The sequence below is a fragment of the Adiantum capillus-veneris genome, chromosome 28 (assembly GCF_014529385.1).
Source record: "Adiantum capillus-veneris isolate H3 chromosome 28, ASM1452938v2, whole genome shotgun sequence".
Classification (NCBI taxonomy): Eukaryota; Viridiplantae; Streptophyta; class Polypodiopsida; order Polypodiales; family Pteridaceae; genus Adiantum; species Adiantum capillus-veneris.
Genome location: NC_140958.1, coordinates 36,705,692 through 36,730,153, shown reverse-complemented (window position 1 = coordinate 36,730,153; position 24,462 = coordinate 36,705,692). Strand labels below are relative to the sequence as shown.

Below are 24,462 nucleotides of genomic sequence, written 5' to 3'. Positions count from 1 at the left end.
TTGGTTTCATATTCGAGAACTCCATTTCATAAAGTCATTACAGCAGAATACTGTCAGCTCTCAGTATCCCTGAAGCTCAAAGAGACATCAGTGACTCTAGTAGTATTCAAAAATTCGTGGCATCTGTTGACAAAGGAGCGGAGTAACTCCCCTCTTGTGCATACCCACTGCACCAGATTTCCAGCCAAGCTGAACTCGGAGTTCCAATTGGAATATACTATGCTAAACCAAAAGCTTCAAGGTTAAGTTTCACAATCTGAGAAGTATCTGCTAGGTCCTCCTCCTCCATCCACTTCGCATCCAATGCAGGATAGTTCTTGAATTTAACCAAAAACCGCCTTATTACTTTACCCTTAATCTTTCTGTCTTTACGTGCCAATATCTATTCTGGAACAAGGATCTCCTTCTTTTCTTCCACTTCGGGTTGCTGATCAGGCTCCCCATCGTCAAGCACATCGCCTCTAAAAGGCCGCAGGAGACTCACATGAAAAGCATTGTGAATCCTCCAAGTTTCGGGTAGCTTCAGTCGGAAGGAGACATCATTTATCTTTTCGGAGATCTGGAAAGGTCCGTAGTATGGCATACTAAGCTTTAGAAAAAGCCTCTTCTTTCCCTTTTTCTTTCTCAGGCGTGCCTTCTCAAAACGTAAGAGCACCCAATCGTTCTCCTTCAATTTCAGATCACGATGATGGCGATCTGCTGCCTTTTTCTGTCTTTCTTAAGATTTTTGCAAAGCCTGGCGGACCTTGGCAAAAGCCGTGTCCAAGTTGCACGTGTACTCATCGGCTTCAAAAATCTTCTTTCGTGCTTAAGAAGGGTGGAACCTTCATAGCACCTTCAATAATCTCAAATGGCGCCTTCCCCGTCGACGAGCGTACCGTGATGTTGAAGGCAAATTCCACCAAAGGTAAATACTTTTCCCATTGAGTCTTCTAATCCGAGATGTAAGACTTCAATAAATATAAAACCACTAAATTGGCAATCTCACATTGCCCGTCAGTCTATGGGTGGAAAGATGACGAGAACTGCAACCGCGTGCCAATGTTCTTTCAAATTGCCTTCCAAAACAAACTCGTAAATCTAGGGTCCCTGTCAGAGACGATCATCTCGGGCATGCCATGTAATTTGAAAATCTGGGCCACAAACAATCTCGCTAAGTAATCCGGCTTGACTATTTTATTCACTGGAATGAAATGAGCCTCCTTGCTAAAATCTGTCAATAACAATCTAGATACCATCGTCACCACTCTATGTTCTCGGGAGATCAAAAATGAAATCCATTGCAATACTTTCCCATGGGCGGGTGGATATGGGCAAAGGTTGTAACAATCCCTGTGCTTTATGCCTGTTAGACTTGACCTTCTAGCATACCAAGCACCTGCGCACAAACTCGTCCACATCTTTCTTGACTGTCGGCCAAAAGAAGTCTCTCTCTACCCCTTTCAAGGTGGTAGCAATGCCGCGATGACCCGTAAAAGGTGGACAGTGGCATACGGTCATAACCTTTTCCCTCAACGGCTGTGTAACGCACAACATGGTTTTCCTCATCAAGTAGCCATCCCGAATGGAATATCCCGCTACTATCTCCCCATCCCGTATCCGTGTGAAAATGTCTGCAAAATCTGCATCTGTGGCATACTAATCGACCATATCCTCAAAGCTCCTATGGTGCATCGCGGAAATAGCCAGAAACAACAGCTTCCGAGACAAAGCATCTGCCACCAAATTCTTTTGTCCCTGAACATGGACAATCTGGAAGTTGGAAGTGAAACTGTGACAAGATGTTCGCCCAGTGCATCTGATTTTCCGATTGCTGCTTCTGTGACAAGAAGCAACGTAAACTCTGATGGACTATAAAGACAATAAAATCCGGTGGTAGTGCCGCCACTGAGTATGGATAACGGCTAAAAGCTCTTTCTCATAAATCTATGTTGTCAATTCAGACCTTGAGAACAATCGGCTCTCGTAAGCAATGACATGGCCTTCTTGCATTAAGACCGCACCCAGACTACGACCACAAGCATCACAATATACTTCAAATGACTTCTGCAAGTTCGGCAAAGTCAAAACTAGTATTGTAGTCAATTTCTCTTTCAAAGTCTGAAAGGCAGTCACCTATGTGGGTCCCCACGAGAAAGGTACTCCTTTCTGTGTCAAGATATGCAAAGGGGAAGCAACCTCTGCAAACTTTCTAATGAACCGCCTGTAGTACGAACACAAGCCCAAGAAGCTTCTAACTTCATGGACGTTCTTCAAATCGGGCCAATCAAGGATAGTCTCTATCTTGGCCAGGTCCATCTGCACTCCTGTTGCTGCTGAATGTGTCCCAAAAAGTGTATCTCTGGTAAGAAAAATTCACTTTTCTTTGCATTAATCACCAACTTGTGATCTCGTAATGCCTGAAAGACCTGAAGCAGATGTTCTCTATGTTTTGCCTCACCCTTGGAGAAAATGATGTCGTCGTCAAAGAAAGTGCCAACAAATAGTCTGTACTCTCGAGAAATCTTGTCCATCATCCGGTTAAATGTCGCAAGAGCATTGGTTAAGCCAAAAGGCATCGCCAAAAACTCATGTAAGATGCAGCAAAAGTAAATGTTGAACTTTGCTCAAGATGAGTGCCCCGAACTGTGCTCAAGGTTCCTTTAACTTACTGGAGGGAGAGCCTTCCCTGCCTTTAATGAGAGAGTGCAAGCGATCACAAACAAAGTGGATAAACACTGTGAATGAAGGTGCTCAGACTAAGAGATAGAGAGAGAAGAATACGACACCAGTAAGTCGTCAAACCCTCCTCCAAGGGTCCCTCTCTCGATGGCGAGAGAGGTCTATGCTATTGATTGCACAAATCTGGTACAAGACGCTGATGCAAGTCGTGAGACTATAATGCAAAGTGTCTAGGTTGGAGACGACGGTCGACGAGGGCGGCGACGGCGACGTCTGGCTGAAATGGCTCTCTTCGGGCTGATCTTTATCTGCTGAGTTCGCTGGTTCTACTGCTGAACTGCTGCTGTTGCAAAACGCTGAACTGCTGCTGCCTTTACTGTTGAAATAAACGCTGAAAAACGCTGGTATATGGGGCTGAGATCGCCAGAGTCCAGTGCTGAAAACGCTGGTGATGCAGGCTACAAAAACACTAATCTGCTGCGAGTAAAAAATGCTGATTTGAGAGGCTGAAAACGCTGGTCTGTGGGGTTGGAAAACGCCAGGAGATCATTGCTGAAAACGGCTGGCTTAACTGTTAAGGAAACGCCAAGCCTTCAAGTCCTTGCTTGAGATAGAGATAGAGATGCATGCTGCAAAGTGAATCGCCTGTGCATTCCTCCTCTTCTGCCAGATTGTGCTAGCGCTAGGTTTGCTTATATATTATCTTAGCAAAATTGCCCTACCTAGTTCCCAACAAAAGTCACTTAAAAATAATAAGTGAAAATGGCTAAAATAGGGAAAATAGGTTCTTTGTATTGGAAAATGCTCCTGATGGATTCTGACGGTAATGCTGAGATCATGTTGTGTGCAACCACAGGATATGCACGGTCTGCGAACAGACTCACAAAAGTGTCAGATCACTTCCTATTCTAACTGAACTGAACCCCATGTCATGAAGTAGCTTGTCCACGTACACATAGGGTTAGATGTGCACGTGAATCCCCTCCTTTTCAAAGTGAGGTACTAGTACCGAACTATATGGCGTCGAGGGAGATCGCCAACAACTGCTGGAATCCTAGAAAGGACTCTTCGCCGGCCCACTCTGATGCGTGGGTCATGCGATACTTGAACTTCATAAAGGTCTGCAATGCTTGCTTCTTTGGGCCGCATCGAAAGCGACACAACGTCATTTGGCTCCTCAATGCTTCAACTTCGTCTATAGTCATGCGTCTATCTTCTTCAAGAATCTTTGAGGCTGAAAATTCTTGAAACACACTTCCAACACAAAAACATGAACACACCCATTCCATGTAAAGTGACTGGAAAAAGACTACCCTTTCGAAAAACTGTGCATACAATGTAGATGAACAGAGAGACGGAGTGCCAAACCGCTCATCAAACACACGCAAACAATGGGGTCGAAACTTGTCTTTTTTATCTAAATGAATCAACGGTGGCAAATCACAATGGGAATGCAGATTCTTGATGCCCAATCTTTCTTGTGATCTTTCGGATACTGTGTCATGCCAAGGAAGAGACATGGAATGTGAATTCCTTGGGTGCAAACATTTCATCTTTTCATGAATCATCCGCATACATCCGTGCTCATTCATGAGTGAATCGTGTTCAACGTGCAACATGTCATGCCTATGAAAAGGGATCACATAAGGACGGTGACTAAAATACGGAAAGCATCACGAATGAGACACTCGAACAATGCGTGCTGACTAATCATACGAACACATAGTACTTCCTGTGGGGGTTCTTTGGACCTCGACTCGAGAGCCAAGATCGGTTCGTCGTGATCTATCGAATCTGCAATGAGGTTAGCTTTGCTAGAAAAAGCATCAACTAAACCATCATCCTTGTGAAAAATCACATCATCTTCCTGCAAATCTTGTGAGAAATCACATCTTGATCATGCAAATCATCATGCTTGTCATTGTCATCCAAGTCATGTATGATCCTATTAAAGCACGAGGATCCCTGTAATCTATCAAGTATATGATCGATCCTAGGAATCGGAAATCTGTTCTTGATGGTGATTTTGTTGAGAGCTCAATAATCAATGCACATTCTCCAAGATCCGTCTTTCTTCAAAACCAACAACACTGGAGAGCAATACAGTGAAGTACTAGGCTGGACAAGACCCTTTTCCAAGAGGTCTTTCACTTGATTCATAATTTCTACATGCTGGGCTCGGCTCACACGGTAAGGTGGCCGGTTCGGTGGTGTGCTTCCAGGTATCAAATCAATAGTATGATCCTCACGACAAGGAGGTGGTAACTCGCCTAGCAAGCCCTCTAAGAAGCAATCGGCATGAGTGTGGAGAAAATATTGGCGTTCTTTATCAAGTTCAGACATATTTGTCCTATTCTCATCATTCATCTCTCTCAAGAAGATCGAGTAAACAAACAGACTGGATTTCATTAATTTTGAAATGGCCGAAGCCGATACAATAGGGATAGACTCACCCTTAGGTTTCACATCGGGTACAATGGTTCTGCCCTTCTCTGTGGTCAAAGTCGCTTTCCTCGCTAGATAGTCGACCACAGCATTGTTCTTGTGGTACCAGGGAATTCCTAAGAGGACATCACAACCTTCCAAAGGCATTATGTAGAAGTCCTCATGCCCCAAATACCCCTGACAATGCAACCGAAGTTTGCCGGTGTAATGGCTACGTCCCTGCCGGGTGCCGCTAGAACTACCTCTGCTAATGGTCCCATCGGATCGGGTGTGATCTCGAGCCACGCCGCCAATTCAGGTCAAATGGAGTTTGCCTTGGCTCCTCCATCAAAGAAAATCAGAGCTTCTTGGTCTTTCACTTTGTCCCAAGCTTGGCAAAGTTTTATACTCTCATCAATCGTGCTAGGGTCAGTACCCATGCAATCTGGAACCAGTCCTGCTTTCATCTTGCCTTTTCGTCCATGGTCCTCAGCTGCTCTCGAAGTCTCTGGCATGTCTTCATCCTTGTCATTCTATTCTTTCAGTGCCTTTTTAGGGCACTTCGCGGAGATATGCCCAGTTTCCCCGCATCCAAAGCACTTCCCCTCTTTGATGTAAAGAGCTCTCTGTGAAAGAGTAAACTTGGGTAGTGCATCCTTTTCTTTCTTTTTTGGGTTACTCTTCTTCTTTCTACTTTCATTGTTCGAAGTTTGTTCATTCCTTCGTGTCATGATTTCATCTGTGGGGTAGGTCAAACTGCCAGAGTGAATGGCAAAACCCCGTTTCGCATGCCTCATGGAAGTCAATTCCTTTCTTTTGCTTTTTGTCGTGCGTTTTTGCTTTGTCTGCGCGTCAAAAAGTTGAGAAATCCGTGCATCAACCACCTTTCTAATTCTTGCTCAGTAAGTAAACATCCTTGGGGTAGGAGGTTTCTTGAGTACTGGTTTTGGGGGTGGTTCAGTGGTCTGCTGCCACTGTGCATATACACCTAGTCGAAGGAGGTTTGAGTCATAAATTCTGCATATTTCGAGTCCTTCGCAAAATTTAACATCATCTTTCCTGCGTCGTTGATCAGTCGTCGACGCTCCATCTCTTCAAGCTCCGCCTGAGTAGGCGGAGGCGGGCCGTACTCCTCGCGTGAATCTTCTTCGTGCTCTCCTCCCGCATCTCCACATGCAGAGGGAGTCGAAAGATCTCTGTCTGAAGCCATAAGTGCCGCATAAAAAAAGATCGCATTTCCGGGTAGAAGAGAAATCAGTGGCACTCATATACCATTGTAACAGACTTGGACACTTGGGACACTCCAAGTCAAGAATCTACCGCGACACCACAAATAATCACTTCAAAACAATTCACAGTTCACAATTGATTCGACACTGGCCCGAGGGAGTTCCGTGCCTAGAGATATTGGCCCCAAAGACCAACGTCCCTTTCGGTATTTCTTTTTGTATTAATATGCAACTCAAAGTACAAGCGAGTAGTCGGGACTCACTCTCAGACTCTGTCACGAACGGGAGCGCATAACAATATATAATACATTCGGATAAATAGGATTTATCACTTATTACTGAAGCCACAGGATATAGAGAGAAATAAATAGAGAGAGAGATAGAGAGTGAGAAGATCGACACAGTACTGGGGACCAGAAGATGGGCTGGTCCCCCCTCGTAATAGTATCTTTATTACTGAGGAGAAGTCTATACAAGCACTTGAACCGAACGTATTACCACGTTCGTTCTAGAATAAGACTTGATGGTTCCCGGAAGCCTCAGCCTCCAATTCCTAGGGCAAAACCCTATTCCAAGGAACTTCCGTTCCTTATTCCAATTCCTCGAGAATCAAGGTTCTCGCCTCTGGATCTCACCTTCCAGACTCAGGGCATGGCATCCCTGCAACTCTTTTCCAACTCTCTTTCCAGAGTCTCCTTCCCGCAGAACAACTCTGCTTTCCCGAACACGAAGTCCTTACTTGGGAATCCCAACTTCCGGATCACAACTTGAGAGACTACCTCTCTCCGATCCGTGGATCTACTTCCCAAACTCGGGTACGAAACCCTTGGGCTGATCTGGCTCTAGTTCCTCAGAGCGCTTTTCTCCTACAGAGGCTCATACCTTCCTCTGCTCCTACTCCCTCACTAAGAGAAAGTACACCTGCAAACAAATACTCAGAGTTCACAACATGAAAATCGTTACCTTCAAGTCTCGACGCTCGAAACGCGACTCCGTTCTCGAAAAGCAATTCCCGGGAAGAGATCTCTCCATAGAAAATCCTCTCTTCCAATCCTACACACAAAAGAGGTGTGTTCTCGGGTTCCTTCTCGTAAATCAGCCCCATCTACGACGTTTATGGGCTGAAAACAGAGAAAAACAGCAACTTGTCGCGATGGTAACACGCTTCGTAGGCACTTCTTCGCGAGGGAACTCGCGCACTGGGTCTTGGCGACATCTGGTACACTTGGGGCAGCCATGGACGGGTGAAATCTGCAGCAACATCTCCTCCTTGCAAAGATTGGTCCTCCCCTCTGAGTAAGGGCATGTGATGCCTTTATAGCTCCTAGCCGCGGGCACGAATAGCTGCTCGCGTAGAGATCGCGCCTTTTTTTTTTTCAAATTTTTTTTTCGTTTTTTTTTTCACTGCTCTGCCAAAAAAAGAGAGAGAAAACGCTAGCTGATCTGTTGCCTTATTTATCAAATGGCTGTCCACTTATCAAGTGGGCGGTCGATCACCTTTAAAAATGGTCTGAATCTGTCCAAAACTCAATAAAACCTTATAAGTTAAAAACAATGCTTTCACAGCACTTCCCAGGCGTCCTTGGATGCAATCACATGCACAGTTGCAATGCAGACATAGACTTCCTCGCGAGAAAGCATCTGCTTTCCCGAAAGGCAATCCCGCTTTCTCAAAAAGCATCTGTTTTTTCCTCAAAGTTTCCTCTGAACCCATCTTCATTCAAGTGCTTGCTTTTTCCTTGTGCACAATTCTAACACAGTTCGGAATTTTCCTCCCGACTATGGATATTCCCTTTCCGATGCACCCGTCACCCACCTTGTGACGCATCAAGAATACCCATCACCTAGTCCTTTTCTACCAAACTTACGGTACAATCTCCTTCACGATGCTCTATGTCACCCATCCTATGACGCATCAGAGATGTCCGTTCCCGGATGGTCGGATACTTCTTTCCGATGCTCCCTATCACCCATCCGATGTGACGCATCAAAGGTACCCGTTCCTGGTGGCCTTACAGATATTCCCGTTCTCAGTGTTCCCGTCATTACTTTAAATGACGCACTAGGAATACTCTGTACTCGGATGTCTCCGGTGAGAAAAGCCCTTTCACAAAAAATTCCAATAGTTCATTTAGAATTATTTTTCCGTAAGATAAAGCCAATTTAGCAACATCCCTCACTTATAAACAGTTGTCCTCAACTGTAGAGCTCCAACTAAACTGCCAGGGAGAAACCGGAAAGATTCCAAATCTTGCTCAATTGTAAGTTGAGCTAGTTCTTTCTCAAAAGAGAACTTTAAAATTAATTTAAACAGAAAATACTTACATTACCGGTTCATGTCCTTCCTCTAGTACCTCGAGGATATCCTTCAGCAATTATCAAACTTACGAGCCATGTAAGAACTCGTCATTCGCGTCTTTCCAATAGATCGAAAGTTTCCTCATCCGAGAATCTGTTAACTCGAGAAGAATAATCCTTCTAGAAATCAATCTAGGTATCTGTCCTTGCACATAATCCTACGATGTTAGTCCAGAGGGTATTAAACCTCCCTTTCGCCTTCTCAACCTCGAGAAGAATAATCCTCCTAGAAATCAATCTAGGTATCTGTCCTTGCGCATAATCTTGCGCTGTTAGTCTAGGGGTATTAAACCTCTTGTGTCCCGAGAATGCTCAAATCATGAGTATTAATCTCGATATCTTCCTTCACAAACAAAGTCTGCGATCACCTTAAAGAAGGTTCTTGTTCGGGGCCGTCGCTCAACGTAGGCGGACAGTTCCAATCCGAAGATTCTGTTACCATATACATGTGGTAGTGATGTGTGTGAACACACTAGGACCGCCGGGGCATTTTTTCCCTCTTTAGGAGGTTTTTTCCCCCGTGCATTGTATATACGCCCATCACTCTAGGGCTATCTATCTTTCCATTGCGCACTAAGTAACACACTATCTATTGTGTGCCTTGAGCTTCCTTCGTCTTCTCCAAGCTGTGTGTGTTTCTCTGCAACCCTAATTCCAACAATTGGTATCAGAGCAGGTCACGTCCTCCCGGGCTTAGTCGCCAGCTGCTCCAGCACACGCCTGCTCACTTTCTCCGATTTCAGTGAGCTTTGGCGAGCGTTCGCAGGTCGACAACTATTTTGGGGAAGCTCGAAGAGCCCGGTCTGCTCAGAATTTTGATTTGGGCTCATTTCGGCCTCCGTTTCCACTACGGGCAGTACTGCACAGGCTATTTCGTCATTTTGTGCAGATTTTCTGTCAGTGCCGTTTTCTGCATAACAGGTGCCTTATAGTCTTCTACGGTTTGTGCTATATAGCACAAGTTGTTCCCGCTCCATTTCTTCTATTTTCGGGCAGTTTTCACATCAGGTGCAGCATTTACCATGGCTGACAACAACAACACAGATGTGTTCAAGATGTTTGCTGCTGAGGACAGGTTGGATGGGGACAACTACCCTATGTGGGCTTATATGATGCAACATGTTCTTGTGTCAAAAGGTGTCTGGAACATTATGCAGGGCATTGATGTACGTCCTGGTTCTGAAGATGTAGGCGATGTTGAGGATGTTGCAGGTCTTGCTGCAAGGATTGCAGCTGTTAGAGTTGTTTTGCCTACAGCAGAACAAGCTCGTTGGGATGTTAAGGATGCGCAGGCTCATGCATTGATTGCGTTGTCTGTGAAGCGCATCATTATTCCTCACATCCGTTCAGCAAAATCTGCAAAACAGGCTTGGGATATTCTAGCAAGTCTTTATGCAAGCCGCAATGAGGCTAAAATTGCTTTGCTGCGTAAAGAGCTAGAGTCGAAGATTATGCATGAGGAAGATGATATGGACACTTTCCTTGCTAGTGTCAAGGATATCAATGAGCAACTCATTTCTGCAGGTGAAGTCATTTCTGACAGTTCCCTTGTGCAGACTGTTCTTGATGCCTTACCAGATTCCTACCAGACTTTTGCTAGTACTTGGAGACTGATGACCCAAGGAAATCCTGAAGTTGTCAAGTTTGATGCATTATGCACATTGCTGTTGCAAGAGTCACTTTCTAGAAAAAACAGGACTAGGCAGCGTGCAGTTGAACAGGCTTTTATTGCTTCTCAAAGAAAGGGTGGTAACAGTAATGCAGCCACTTCTTATGGTTCTGCTGCGAGTGGCAAAAATTCTGTTCCTAATGCTTCTACTGGCAGCACTTCGTCTGGCAATTCTGGTGATAAGGGCAAAAAGAAGATGCGTTGCCATTATTGTAAAGCCAATGATCACTTGATCAAGTCGTGTCCTAAGTTGAAGGCCAAAGAGGCTAAGAAGAAAGAGGGTGGTTCCACTGCAAATGCTGGTTCCACTACAAATGCAGCCATTGTTGAGTCTTCTGTGAAAGGAGATTGTGATGCTGATGTTGATGCAGAATGGGCTTTTAGCGCAGAGTGCACTTACAATCCTGCTGTCCATGATGCATGCTTGTCAGTTGCTGCAGATTCACATGTGTGGTATTTCGACAGTGGTGCTACAAAGCACATTACCTCACATCGTGAATTGTTTACCTCTCTCGAGTCTGTCCCTCATGGGAATTCAGTCACTTGTGCCAACAACGCCTCTTATCCAGTTCAGGGAGTTGGAAAGATTGTGCTCACTGCTGCTAATGGCAGTTCCTTCACACTTGTTGATGCACTTTATGTACCTGGGATCAAGAAGAATCTATTGTCTGTATCCGCACTTGCTAGACTTGGACTTGTAGTCAAATTTGTGGATGACAGATGTACAGTTCATGATCTCAGTTTTGGTGATGAAATTGTTGCATCTGGGCTTTTGTGCCGTGGGCTGTATAAGCTCACTTTGTATGACAAGTGTGGACAAAATTTTGCAAATGCTGTTGCAGATTCAAGGGCTATTTCAGATGCAAAACTTTGGCATGCACGTTTTGGTCATCTGAATTTTGCCAGTTTGCTGCGTTTGCAGAAATCTGATATGGTTGCTTCTTTGCCGCCTCTTGAAGCACCTATCAAACATGTTTGTGAAGGCTGTATTCTGGGTAAAATGCAGCGTTCTAAGTTTCCAAAGGATGGTTCAGTTAGGGCCACATGCAGGTTGCAGCTTGTGCATAGTGACGTTTGTGGGCCCATGCAAACTCCGTCCTTGGGCAATTACCTGTACTTCGTGACTTTCATTGATGATTACTCCAGGCATGCGTGGGTATTTCCGCTTAAAGCGAAGTCCGAAGTTTTTATGTGCTTCAAACAATTTTTGGCTATGGCTGAAAATGTCTCAAAATGTACTATGGGCACCCTCCGTTCCGATCGAGGGGGGGAGTATATGTCTCATGAATTTAATGCATTTCTGGCTAGTCGTGGGATAAAACACCAATGTACAGTGCCTTATACACCTCAGCAAAATGGTGTTGCTGAGAGGAAAAACAGGTCACTAACGGAAATGGCACGATGTATGGTCAAAAGTCAAGCTTTGCCGCATTCTTTTTGGCTTGAGGCCATCATGTGTGCCACTTATGTACTTAACAGGTGTCCTACGAAAGCTTTGCAGTCTATTACTCCATATGAAGCATGGCATGATAGAAAACCTTCTATTGAGCACATGCGTGTTTTTGGCTGTTTGGCATATGCTTTGGTGCCACAAGTGCAGCGCAGAAAATTGGATGATAAGGTTGTCAAATGTATTTTTGTTGGTTATAGTGCTGAAAGCAAAGGTTACAGGTTGTATCATCCACAAACAAAACGTATTTTGGTTTCACGGGATGTAGTGTTTGTGGAAGATTCTGTTCAACCCTTGCTGTCATGTACTAGAGACAGTAATGTAAGCTCACAGGACATCTATGACACTTTGTTGCCTCTTTTCAGTGGTGGAAATACGAATGTAAGTTCCAATGAGGCAAATGTACAGCCTATGGGGGTTTCTGAAAATGTTTTAGAACAGCCTATTACTGATGCAGATGTACATGATGTACTTGATGAGGAAAGGGCTGAAAATGAGCAGGCTAGAGGTATGCCAAAATGGCTGGTGCACACTTTGCGTGACAGTAAATTGGATGCACCTTTATCTAGTCGTACTCGTTCAGGCTCTCGCCATGCATCTTATGCATCAGATTGTTATGCTTTGGCTGTGTCTAGTTTACATGATGTTGAGGAGCCTCTGTCTTTTGATGAAGCACAGAATTCAGAAAATTGGATTGCTGCCATGAAATCAGAATATGATGCACTTATAGAGAATGACACATGGACTTTATGTGATTTGCCTCTTGGCAAAAAGGCCATTGGTACGAAGTGGGTTTACAAGTTGAAACGCAAGCCGGATGGTGAGATCGATCGCCATAAGGCTCGACTTGTTGCAAAGGGTTATGCACAACAAAAAGGCATAGATTATGAAGAGACTTTTGCTCCCACTTGTCGTATGACTACTGTGCGTTTTCTATGTGCATTGGCAGCTCATTTTGGTTGGGATGTACATCAATCAGACATTGTTACTGCTTTCTTGAATGGTGACATATTTGAGGAAGTTTATGTAACGCAGCCTCGCGGTTTTGTCATAAAAGGACAAGAGGACAAAGTGTGCAAATGTAAGAAGGCTTTGTATGGGTTGAAGCAATCTCCTCGTGCTTGGTATGAGAAAGCTGACACTCATTTGGTTAAACGAGGCTTTCGTAACAGTCCAACAGAAAGCACATTGTATGTAAAGCGTGAGGATGATGTATTTCTCATTGTGGTTCTTTATGTTGATGATTTGCTGATCACTGGACCAAATGAGGGACATATTGCTGAATTTAAGGCTGATTTGAATGCTACTTTCAAGATGAAAGATTTGGGGCTGTTGCATCATTACTTGGGTATACAGTTTAAGCAGTGTGATGGTGGTATTGCCTTGTGTCAGAAAAGTTACATAGAGACATTGCTATGTAAGTTTGGACTTGAGGATTGCAAACCTATTGCCACTCCCATGGAAACAGGTTTGAAGTTGAGTCTACATGATGCTGGCGATCCTGCTGATGTCACTCTTTACCAAACTGCTGTTGGCTGCCTCATTTATGTATGCAACACGAGGCCAGATATTCAGTTTGCAGTCTCGCAGGTCAGCAGATTTATGCATAGCCCAGGGTCTAAGCATTGGCAGGCTGTCAAGAGGATTTTCCGCTACCTTAGTGGCACTTTACATCTTGGCTTGTTTTATCCCAAGGGGGGATCATTGCCGCCAGACTTACATGCTTTTTCGGACTCAGATTGGGCTGGTTGTTTTGACACGCGAGTGTCCACAAGTGGTTTTTGTTTCATGCTTGGCAGTTCATGTATATCATGGTTGAGCAAGAAGCAACCTACTGTGGCCACTTCGAGTTGTGAGGCTGAGTACAGGGCAGTCTTCACAGCTACGGTTGAGTGTGTATGGCTCAGACGCCTTATGGCTGACTTGGGTGTTGGACAGGACACTGCCAACACTATCTACACTGACAGTCAGAGCGCATTGGCAGTTGCGAGGAACCCAGTTTTTCATGCTCGCACAAAGCACATTGAGGTGCATTACCACTATGTCAGGGAGAGGCTCTCAGCAGGAGAGATCAGCTTGGCTTATGTGCCAACACAGGACAACCTTGCAGATCTTTTCACAAAGGCATTGTCTCGTGAGAAGCTTGAAGCTTTCCGCAAAGCTTTGGGCTTACTCCCCTTTGTGGACTGATCCTGTCCTCAGGGCATGGCACTTCCCTTTACTCATGTGCCAGCTCTCGTTCACCGCATCACTCCAGGGGGGATTTGTTACCATATACATGTGGTAGTGATGTGTGTGAACACACTAGGACCGCCGGGGCATTTTTTCCCTCTTTAGGAGGTTTTTTCCCCCGTGCATTGTATATACGCCCATCACTCTAGGGCTATCTATCTTTCCATTGCGCACTAAGTAACACACTCTCTATTGTGTGCCTTGAGCTTCCTTCGTCTTCTCCAAGCTGTGTGTGTTTCTCTGCAACCCTAATTCCAACAGATTCCTTGTGCACAGCGGCACTTCCTTCCAATCTTATTCTCCTGCGAGTTATTACCACTTGCAGTGTTTTCCCGACGCCCATTAGCGTCTCTTTCTTGCAAAATCATAAAAAATGATTCACCTTGCAAGCATCAATGACAACTTGCAAAATCTCAGGCAGATAGGATTCTAGCCATAGCATTTTTTGAACGTACGTTCAGACCCGGTTCACAATAGAGCGAACCCTCTTTGAATCTCAAGGATGTTCTCCCATATGTAATTCTTACCATTTTGAAACGGTTGGCAAACTATATTCTTATGAACATAATAGTTCGAATTTATTCCAGCATCGTGTAAATGCTACGTGACCTTCTCATGGAGAAACATATACCGCAACCAAAAGTTGCTACTATAATGGTAAAAGCACTTCTCCGTAGTAACCAAAAGTTGCTACTATAATGGTAAAAGCACTTCTCCGTAGAGAATCCTTCTACCGAACACATCTCAAATAGAGATTCTCGTGTCGGAATATCCTTGCGCATAAAAAGGCGCTCAAGAGAGTATACCAAACTCCCGTCGAGTTCCTGAAAAGGAAGTTAGTTCATCTCATTCCGTTTAGCAGAAAAAAAATTCAACTGGTAGATGACCCACCTTGGCATAGGTCTGTATCTTTGTGTGTTATCCATGTACCCAAAGGTGTACATAATTCTTAAGCTGTGTTAGAGTTTTGGTGAACCTGGGAAATTACCTTCCCTTCGTAAGATCCTTAGAGCGAAGACGCTCAACTTGACAATCACTTGGCTCGATCTTAGAGCAAAACCCGCTCATCAAATAATCTAGGATTTTAATCCTTGGATTCCTCAAGCACATGCCGTAGTCGTCGCTTGTTCCTTCCCTCGTAAAGAGAGTGTTCATTCACTTGTGCAAAAAGCACTACCATATCTTCCCTTACCGGGTAGGGGGTGTGGGCTTGAAGAGTACTCAAGCTTCATGAAAGCTTTTCTTTGCTTGAAAACTCAGAATGGTTCCTTCATAATTTCCTACCCGCAATAGCAGGTAATTTGTTGGAGAACTACCTAATACCAGATCAATCATGGACCTTCCGGATGGTTAAGCAAAGCAATTCATCGTATAAACAATGTTCTGACTCAACCTTACTCTCATAAACACTCGAGAGTGATTGTCCTGGTTAGACACAACCATACCTCGTGCAAAACAGCAAACAAGCATAATGCACTTTATGATTTCCTCAAAGATGTAACTTTGATTAAAAACCTACCCTCTCACTTAAAGTTCAAGGGTCTTCTATTCAAGAACTCAAGAGTTAGATTTAATTCCCTTACTCCAAACTTTTTGTGTTCAATGTTTCCCGTCCCACCACGGGGATTGGATTCTATGTACACTAAGGTGTACACTTTCAGCTTTGTATTGCTGACTCCACCATCTGCTGCAAAGTATCTTGCGGATGGGTTTACAAATTCGAGCAAAAGTCCTTCGTTAAATTTGTTCATCTTTCCTTCCTCAGAGAGGATCAAGAATGGAGCTACCTTGGCAAGAGAGAACCACTACTTGCTTTGACTCACTCGTGTTCCTATTGGGCAAACCGATCCCAATCTTCTTGGATGCCTTCCTCAAAGTGTAGAGGAAAAAAATTTGTCGAAAAATTCAGCCTTGAATTGAATCCAAGTCTTGTTGTAAGTTCCTTGCAGAGCTTTGGTATACCACCAAGTACTTGCAATCCCCTTGAGGTGTTTAATCACATGCCTCATCTTCGACGCTTTTTCAGAAATTGCCGTTTGCAAAGGCAACTTCAAACTTGTCGAATCAAAGTGGTAGCTTTCGGGGCATCTTCCCTTCCGTCAAAAGTATCAAACTTGACTGGAAGTGTTCCTAGGTCTAGAGACCTTCTTCATATCCTTCCCGGAATGACGGGATTTCATGGCTATAGTTCTCGATTGACGTTCATGGATATTTTCTGGATTCTGAAGAATCTCGAGCATTCCGCTCCTTGGATCTCTAGGTTCTTGAGCATCATCATGCTCTTGTCGCCTTCTCACAGAATCCCAAATCTTGTGTCGCCTTCTTGCAAAGAGAAAAAAAAATTCCAACTCTGCGAGCTTTTCCTGCAGGACTTAGGTTTCCGCCTGCTTACTTCTCTCTTGGCTTGTCATGGCTTCTTCCCGTATCTTCCCAGAGTCGTCCTCTTTACAGAGAAAGAGAGGAGACCATGCTCGATACCACTGTCACAAACGGGAGCGCATAACAATATATAATACATTCGGATAAATAGGATTTATCACTTATTACTAAAGCCACAGGATATAGAGAGAAATAAATAGAGAGAGAGATAGAGTGAGAAGATCGACACAGTACTGGGGACCAGAAGATGGGCTGGTCCCCCCCCCGTAATAATATCTTTATTACTGAGGAGAAGTCTATACAAGCACTTGAACCGAACGTATTACCACGTTCGTTCTCGAATAAGACTTGATGGTTCCCAGAAGCCTCAGCTTCCGATTCCTAGGGCAAAACCCTATTCCAAGGAACTTCCGTTCCTTATTCCAATTCCTCGAGAATCAAGGTTCTCGCCTCTGGATCTCACCTTCCAGACTCAGGTCATGGCATCCCTGCAACTCTTTTCCAACTCTCTTTCCAGAGTCTCCTTCCCGCAGAACAACTCTGCTTTCCCGAACACGAAGTCCTTACTTGGGAATCCCAACTTCCGGATCACAACTTGAGAGACTACCTCTCTCCGATCCGTGGATCTACTTCCCAAACTCGGGTACGAAACCCTTGGGCTGATCTGGCTCTAGTTCCTCAGAGCGCTTTTCTCCTCCAGAGGCTCATACCTTCCTCTGCTCCTACTCCCTCACTAAGAGGAAGTACACCTGCAAACAAATACTCAGAGTTCACAGCATGAAAATCGTTACCTTCAAAGTCTCGACGCTCGAAACGCAACTCCGTTCTCGAAAAGCAATTCCCCGGAAGAGATCTCTCCATAGAAAATCCTCTCTTCCAATCCTACACACAAAAGAGGTGGTTCTCGGGTTCCTTCTCGTAAATCAGCCCCGTCTACGACGTTTATGGGCTGAAAACAGAGAAAAACAGCAACTTGTCACGATGGTAACACGCTTCGTAGGCACTTCTTCGCGAGGGAACTCGCGCACTGGGTCTTGGCGACATCTGGTACACTTGGGGCAGCCATGGGCATCACCGGCAACGTCTTCTTTACGGCTGAAATCTGCAACAGCATCTCCTCCTTGCAAAGATTGATCCTCCCCTCTGAGTGAGGACATGTGATGCTTTTATAGCTCCTAGCCGCGGGCACGAATAGCTGCTCGCGTAGAGATCGCGGCCGGTTTTTTTTTTTCGTTTTTTTTTTTTCACTGCTCTGCCAGAAAAAGAGAGAGAGAAAACGCTGGCTGATCTGTTGCCTTATTTATCAGATGGCTGCCCACTTATTAAGTGGGCGGTCGGTCACCTTTAAAAATGGTGTGAATCTGTCCAAAAACTCAATAAAACCTTATAAGTTAAAAACAATGCTTTCACAGCACTTCCCAGGCGTCCTTGGATGCAATCACATGTACAGTTGCAATGCAGACATAGACTTCCTCGCGGGAAAGCATCTGCTTTCCCGAAAGGCAATCCCGCTTTCTCAAAAAGCATCTGTTTTTCCTCAAAGTTTCCTTTGAACCCATCTTCATTCAAGTGCTTGCTTTTTCCTTGTGCACAATTCTAACACAGTTCGGAATTTTCCTCCCGACTATGGATATTCCCTTTCCGATGCACCCGTCACCCACCTTGTGACGCATCAGGAATACCCACCACCTAGTCCTTTCCTACCAAACTTACGGTACAATCTCCTTCACGATGCTCTATGTCACCCATCCTATGACGCATCAGAGATGTCCATTCCCGGATGGTCGGATACTTCTTTCCGATGCTCCCTGTCACCCATCCGATGTGACACATCGGAAGTACCCGTTCCTGGTGGCCTTACAGATATTCCCGTTCTCAGTGTTCCCGTCATTACTTTAAATGACGCACTAGGAATACTCTGTACTCGGATGTCTCCAGTGAGAAAAGCCCTCTCACTTAAAATTCCAATAATTCATTTAGAATTATTTTTCCGTAAGATAAAGCCAATTTAGCAACAGACTCTGCGTCTCAGAGCATTACCCGTTCCTGGTGGCCTTACAGATATTCCCGTTCTCAGTGTTCCCGTCATTACTTTAAATGACGCACTAGGAATACTCTATACTCGGATGTCTCCAGTGAGAAAAGCCCTCTCACTTAAAATTCCAATAATTCATATAGAATTATTTTTCCGTAAGATAAAGCCAATTTAGCAACAGACTCTGCGTCCAGATGCTCTGAGAAGTGAGAGCCCAAACTACCAATTTAAAGAGTTTACAAGGGATGCTAAAAGCAGACCCCAAAAGCCTTGCCCAAAATAAAGCAAAAGCTTTCTGTTTCTCACAAGCTCTCCCTTTAGGAAATAAAGGGAAGCTCTCTCTCTCCCCCCTCTCTCTTGCGTAGAAAAGCAACCCACGCAAACTGCCAAAAACAGCGCCGTAAATCACAGATGTCCGTACATGTTGCCACGTGTCAGTCAGTCCGCATTTTTCGGGGCTGCCCTACAGCCAACCACATCAGTAAGCCAACCGGGGGGTCCTTTGCAAGAGGGGGTGTGTGTGTACTGGGCAGCCACGTCACAGAGTTGTGACGCATCTTCACCCTCTTTCTCTTTCCCTTTCTTTTTGCTAGGACCTGAAGCGGCATAATAGTCCTCCCTCTCTTTTGCCTACGGGCAGCATATCTGCTTCTTTCTTTTCAACCCGGACAATACCCACATGACCACCAGAGGTTGAGGCCTGCTTTTCCTGTTCAGTGCCTTGATCTTCTCGTATATCCAATGCATAACCATTAGCCCTGTTAGGAATCTGCTAGGGTAGTGAGAACATATCATCTCTCATCCTTGTTGGCTTTGAACAATAAGTGCAGATATAACCAAGTTCACCACAATTATAACAAGTAGGGATGAACCTCCACTGCGGCTCAAAGATGCCTTGTCCACGACCCGCATTAACATTACGCTGAGCTTCACATAGTTGGGCCATTCCTCTACCATGTCCACGACCGCCTCCACCTCCAAGAACACTGAGTCGCAATTCCTGTATCATGGTCATCATATCCTGCATATTTCATTGTAACTGTTCACTATTAGCAACCTTTTGAGCAGGTTGGGCTCCAGTCTCTGCCTGATTTTCCTCCTTTTGGCCACCATTACTTTACACAGAGACTGCTTTTCCATACTCACTAAAACTTTGAGCCTTCCATTCTTTCTCCCTGGCAATAGTGACTGCTTCCTCGAAGGTAGGAGGCCTTTTTAGCTCAACTTTGAACTTTATACTTTCTTTTAAGTTTGCCACAAAACGGTCCTTCTTTAACATGGATGGAGGGATTTCATTCCCGAAAGCTCGGGCCCATTTATCCTATAAACGCATGAACTGCATGACAAAATCATCAACACTTTGATTAACCTTTTGAGTGTACCCCAAAATTTCATGCTGAACTTCATCAGAGACTTCAATGGATCTGTACTGTGCCATAAAAGCTTGCTTCACCATAGTAGTCCAAAACCACCCCTAAAGTTTGTGCCTCCACCAGCTCTTCATGATTTTGTAACCGAACTTTTGCCTCATCCTGTAAACTGTATTGAAGCAGCCGCAACAATATAGCTTGGTCTAGTATATTTCGCAGTAAGCAATTGACTTCCAATTTTTCAATAAAAGTCTATGCATTCTCATTAGGCAATCCATGAAACTGTGGAAACTCGTCCACCATGTTTGATTGCCAAGTGACGTCGAAAGCTCAAGGGATGTCGATGGATCGCTCCAGTACCCCACCTCAGTACCCCACCTCACACTGGGTAATCCGCCCCCAATGCTTGGCTTCACAAAACCTCACGACCCTCCAAAGGCTGCAATGCAATCACAGTTTGCACATACATAAGCGGTTGTCCATAAAGACCCACATCCCCTTTACATTCTCTGCCTGCAGAATAGACATATTTCATAAGAATTGGAGCATGGGAGCACTTGCTCCTCAGTGGGGGCACTAAAACGATGTTTTCATCCAAAAAATGTCTGACAACGGCACAGAAGGAGAGGACTTGCAAACAACGCAAATGCACAGGGAGAGGGAGGGCAACCTGGTAAAAACGCGAGAGAAAACCCTGCTAGAGAGAGAATGAGCCAAAACGCAGGCTCACATTGTTGTTGCTCAAACCTAATGTTACAAGGGTGCCCCCCCCTATAGCAAGGCTGCCCGACCCCCCCTAAAAACCCACAATCCAGAATATAGGCAAAACAGGAAAAACCATGGAACCCCCCATAGATGACAAACCAGAGGCATTGAGGTCTAGGAAAAAATGCCCTAGACAGGGAGCCACCAAGAGGCACACCACATGGCGCCAAACAGGGCAAGCAAAACAATGGCGGAGATAGGTCGGAAATGAGAAAGCTACCTCACATAGGCCGGGCACAGCCAAAAAATCAGCCATCACTTCCTATGATCAGCCCCTCGGAGATACTTGTGCACTAGCAACTCCGCTAGGACCGGCCACAGAGGTGACGAACTCTAACAAGGAAAAGCTTCCTAGTGTGCACCTCGGCGTTACTAAGTGAGTTCACACACATTACTACCATCGCAAAAGTCACCATAAAGTGCATGTGGCTATAATGACCGTATAGTGGACACACTAAACCTTACCATCCCTCATGAAACTAGCATCTGCATATCACCCTGCAAATAACATGAGTAGACATCTGGAATAGCATCATCACTTCCTATGATCAGCCCCTCGGAGATACTTGTGCGCTAGCAACTCCGCTAGGACCGGCTACAGAGGTGACGAACTCTAACAAGGAAAAGCTTCCTAGTGTGGGAAAAAGCACCTCGGCGGTACTAAGTGTGTTCACACACATTACTACCATCGCAAAAGTCACCATAAAGTGCATGTGGCTATAATGACCGTATAGTGGACACATCAAACCTTACCATCCCTCATGAAACTAGCATCTGCATATCACCCTGCAAATAACATGAGTAGACATCTGGAATAGCATCATCTATCTTTGAAATGAGTGTCGGTCACCCCTAGAATGTTTGCATAAGCAGCAATTTTATATCACGGTGTTGGAACTTGGGACTCTAACTGGCACCAAAGTAATGGGGCCAATCAACCATCCCAAACGGCCTAGTCACCATGGAGCTCTCTCCTAGCTGTCTGCCTCCTAATTCAAGGGCTGACGCTCAACCTCTCTATGAACAAATCTTATTATAAGCAGTCACATGATATTGAAAGAGTCAGAACAAAGAGGAATTTAGATAAGACACGGAGCAGCCTCCAGCTAGTTAAAATTGATACACGCAAGTTCTAGATGATTTCAGAAATCGACTGAAACAACCTAGATTGCTTAAAATTTGAGCACTTTAAATACCTTTCCGCAAATTGGAGAGCAAGATCTCGTGATGCAGGTGTGCTTGCCTTACCACATGCAAGTGGTAAGAGGTTTTGAACCCAAGCTTGCATTCCAGCTACTAGGTCTCCTTGGGCAGCCTATGATCATTACAAGTCACACCTTGAACTTGGGGTTCTGAACAATAACAATATCAAGAAAAAGCAGGGGTGCCTATATACAAATACAAAAACAAGAAAAATGCAAGCTTTCCCTTGAACAAAAGGAGCACACACTCACTTGTCCATAAGCCCATGCAAGAAAAACTAGCTTTTCTTGCCCTAGAAACTGAGTGTTCGTTCTGATTGCTGTAGTTGAATGAAACAGTGTGTCTGACCTCTTTCGCAAGACAAGGGCTAAGACCACCAACACACCTACCTGAAGAACGCACGATGTATTCACAATCAGTAACCTTTCATTGCAAGACATAAAAATTGCTACATTTCTCCAATGATAGTGTACCTTCGTTTTATGTTGTAGTGTTACTGTTGACTTTGAGCCCTTAGTGGGCAGCATATCACTTAGCACATCAGCTAGGGCCCATATCAAAAAATCGCAAAGGGCATCCAAAGGCTTCGTTGCTACCCAATCAGACGCAATTTTCACAATGGACTCGGGCACAAAGCACAGTGGCACCTTTCACAGCCAACAAGTCCACATTAGCCACAATTTGTGAGATTCTTTCAGTCAAATTCTGATTTTATAATGAATGCAAACTATGCCCAATGTGATCCTTCAGGGTTCAATACCAACAATTTACTACAAGAACCTCTCAAAATCTTCGGAGAGGACATGACAGCAATGACCAAGCATAGATGCAAGCAATGTGACTTGCCACTAGGTTTCAACCGAAAAGTACCTCCACAGCCTTGGCAAGGGAAGACTCCTTCAAGATCTTGTTCCATCCAAACTGTGTAGGAGTGACTAGGCTGAATGCTCTTCCAAAGTAGTCAGCAAAACGCATTAATTGCACACCTGGAGAGGTTGCAAACAATTCCTGAAACCAATGTGCAGATTCAGTAAAATCAAACCCATGGACACGAGGATCGTCATTGAACACATAAATGTACATGCCATAAATATTGTGCGTGCAAAATAATTCAAAAAACAACGATTAATAGATCTCATTGTGGTCTGCCTGCAAGGATCTTACCGAAATTTCAGCTAAGAAAGAGGCAAGGTTATCTGCATCAATGGCTGATGCAGCCTCCAAAACAGTAATTTTGGGCTTCTTTGGTTTTTTAACCTTAGGTTTCTTCTCGAGATCTGCATCAATCATTGCAGCCTTCAAATCTGCAGCATCATCATCGCTTTCTGAATTAATTGTTGCTCCAGACGAAGTAGCCAAATCTTGATGGTAAGCACGAAGAATAGCCTCCTTATGAGCCCTCTTCTGCTCTGCCTCCTTCTCCAGTGTATGAAAAACGCGGCTGTCAGAGCCATTAATCCCAGTATTGCGGCCCCCAGATCCGACAGTTTTTGCAGCGGCCTGCTCCTGTTGCCTCTTTGCCTTCTTCGTGTTTACCACCTTCTGCCAGCCATGGCTGCTTGAACTGTTGCTGCCTGCAAGAGCACTCATGAGCTCATCGGGAACTCCATCGGAATCCATGGAGAGAGAGAGAGAGAGAGAGAGAGAGAGCGCAAAGAGAAGCTACAGGCCTCCTCCGTCAGCGGCGTATCAAAAAGCGCAATGGTGCTTATCAAAATTTAATGATAATTATATATACGCATATATAGAAACTAGAGTGCTAAGTCGAGCCAAAATGCTGCCAAATGCAGAGCATGTCTAAATCTGTCCTTAGCGTGGGTTCAGACTGCACGGAAAACTATTGCATTAAGGGCGTGTTGCCATTGTGGATAGGTTCGATTCGTCCTTGCCATTGTGGATAGGTGAGATTCATCCCTATGCACTTCTAGAGTCTAGACCCACCAAACAACAGGTGCCCTCATCCCCTCGGAAACAAAGTCCTTCCACGCTCTTTGTCAACACAAAATGCCGAGAAAGCTTCGAGAATTGAGCTCTGAATCTCGTCATTTGAGGTATCCATGCTAGCCATGCTGCAGAATTACGATTCGCTCAAAATTATTGTGCTCTTTCTTTTACGCATAGGTGTGAATAGCATAGTTATGGAAGGTGAAGCTCGTCACGCAGTCTGAAAAGGGCCTTAGCTTCCAAGAAGTATGAACTCAATTTCACTTTATTGTGTGCATTCCGTCATTTGTACATGAATGTGTTTACTATTTTGTGTGTTGTGTCATTTCACCATTCAACAAGAGCATACATCCCCCTTAACAAAATGATGAGAGAGAGAGAGAGAGCGCTTGTGCATTGTTTTCATCAAAGCATGTTACCTTGTTTTTTACTTGGTACCATGTTTAGTATGTTGCAATCATAATATCTCAAGTTTGATCCGTGTACCTAGCAAAAAAACCATAAGTCTAAGACCCCACGGGACTAGCTTAGGAGGTCCACCTCCCTCCCACCCTATATATAGACCGTGTGGCTAGCCCTAGTCCAATTGGATCCCCAGTCCGCATTCCAAGTTGTCCAGGCCCTTGGTCCAGGTCCGTGACCCCCTAGGTTGCCCTTGGCCTTACATTATTTCCCCCTTGGAGAAGTGTTTTCATCCTCAAAAACAAAAATTAAAACTTCTTTTTCAAAACACTAATGTTTTC

The 24,462-nt window shown here is 44.6% G+C and overlaps 1 protein-coding gene across 1 annotated transcript in view; it reads right to left on the bottom strand.

Annotated features, from left to right (window-relative positions):
- Positions 1 to 23,485, bottom strand: part of LOC147420288 (uncharacterized) — a 52,167-nt gene extending 28,682 nt beyond the window's left edge. Inside the window, exons 1-5 of the mRNA XM_086503975.1 lie at positions 22,940 to 23,485; positions 22,646 to 22,783; positions 22,249 to 22,422; positions 22,027 to 22,164; positions 21,769 to 21,887 (exon numbers count right to left, since the gene is read on the bottom strand). Of these exons, the coding sequence (XP_086360101.1) occupies positions 21,769 to 21,887; positions 22,027 to 22,164; positions 22,249 to 22,422; positions 22,646 to 22,783; positions 22,940 to 23,395 (1,025 nt within the window). The 5' untranslated portion in view covers positions 23,396 to 23,485. The remainder of the gene's footprint in view (positions 1 to 21,768; positions 21,888 to 22,026; positions 22,165 to 22,248; positions 22,423 to 22,645; positions 22,784 to 22,939) is intronic.
- Positions 23,486 to 24,462: the final 977 nt, after the last annotated feature.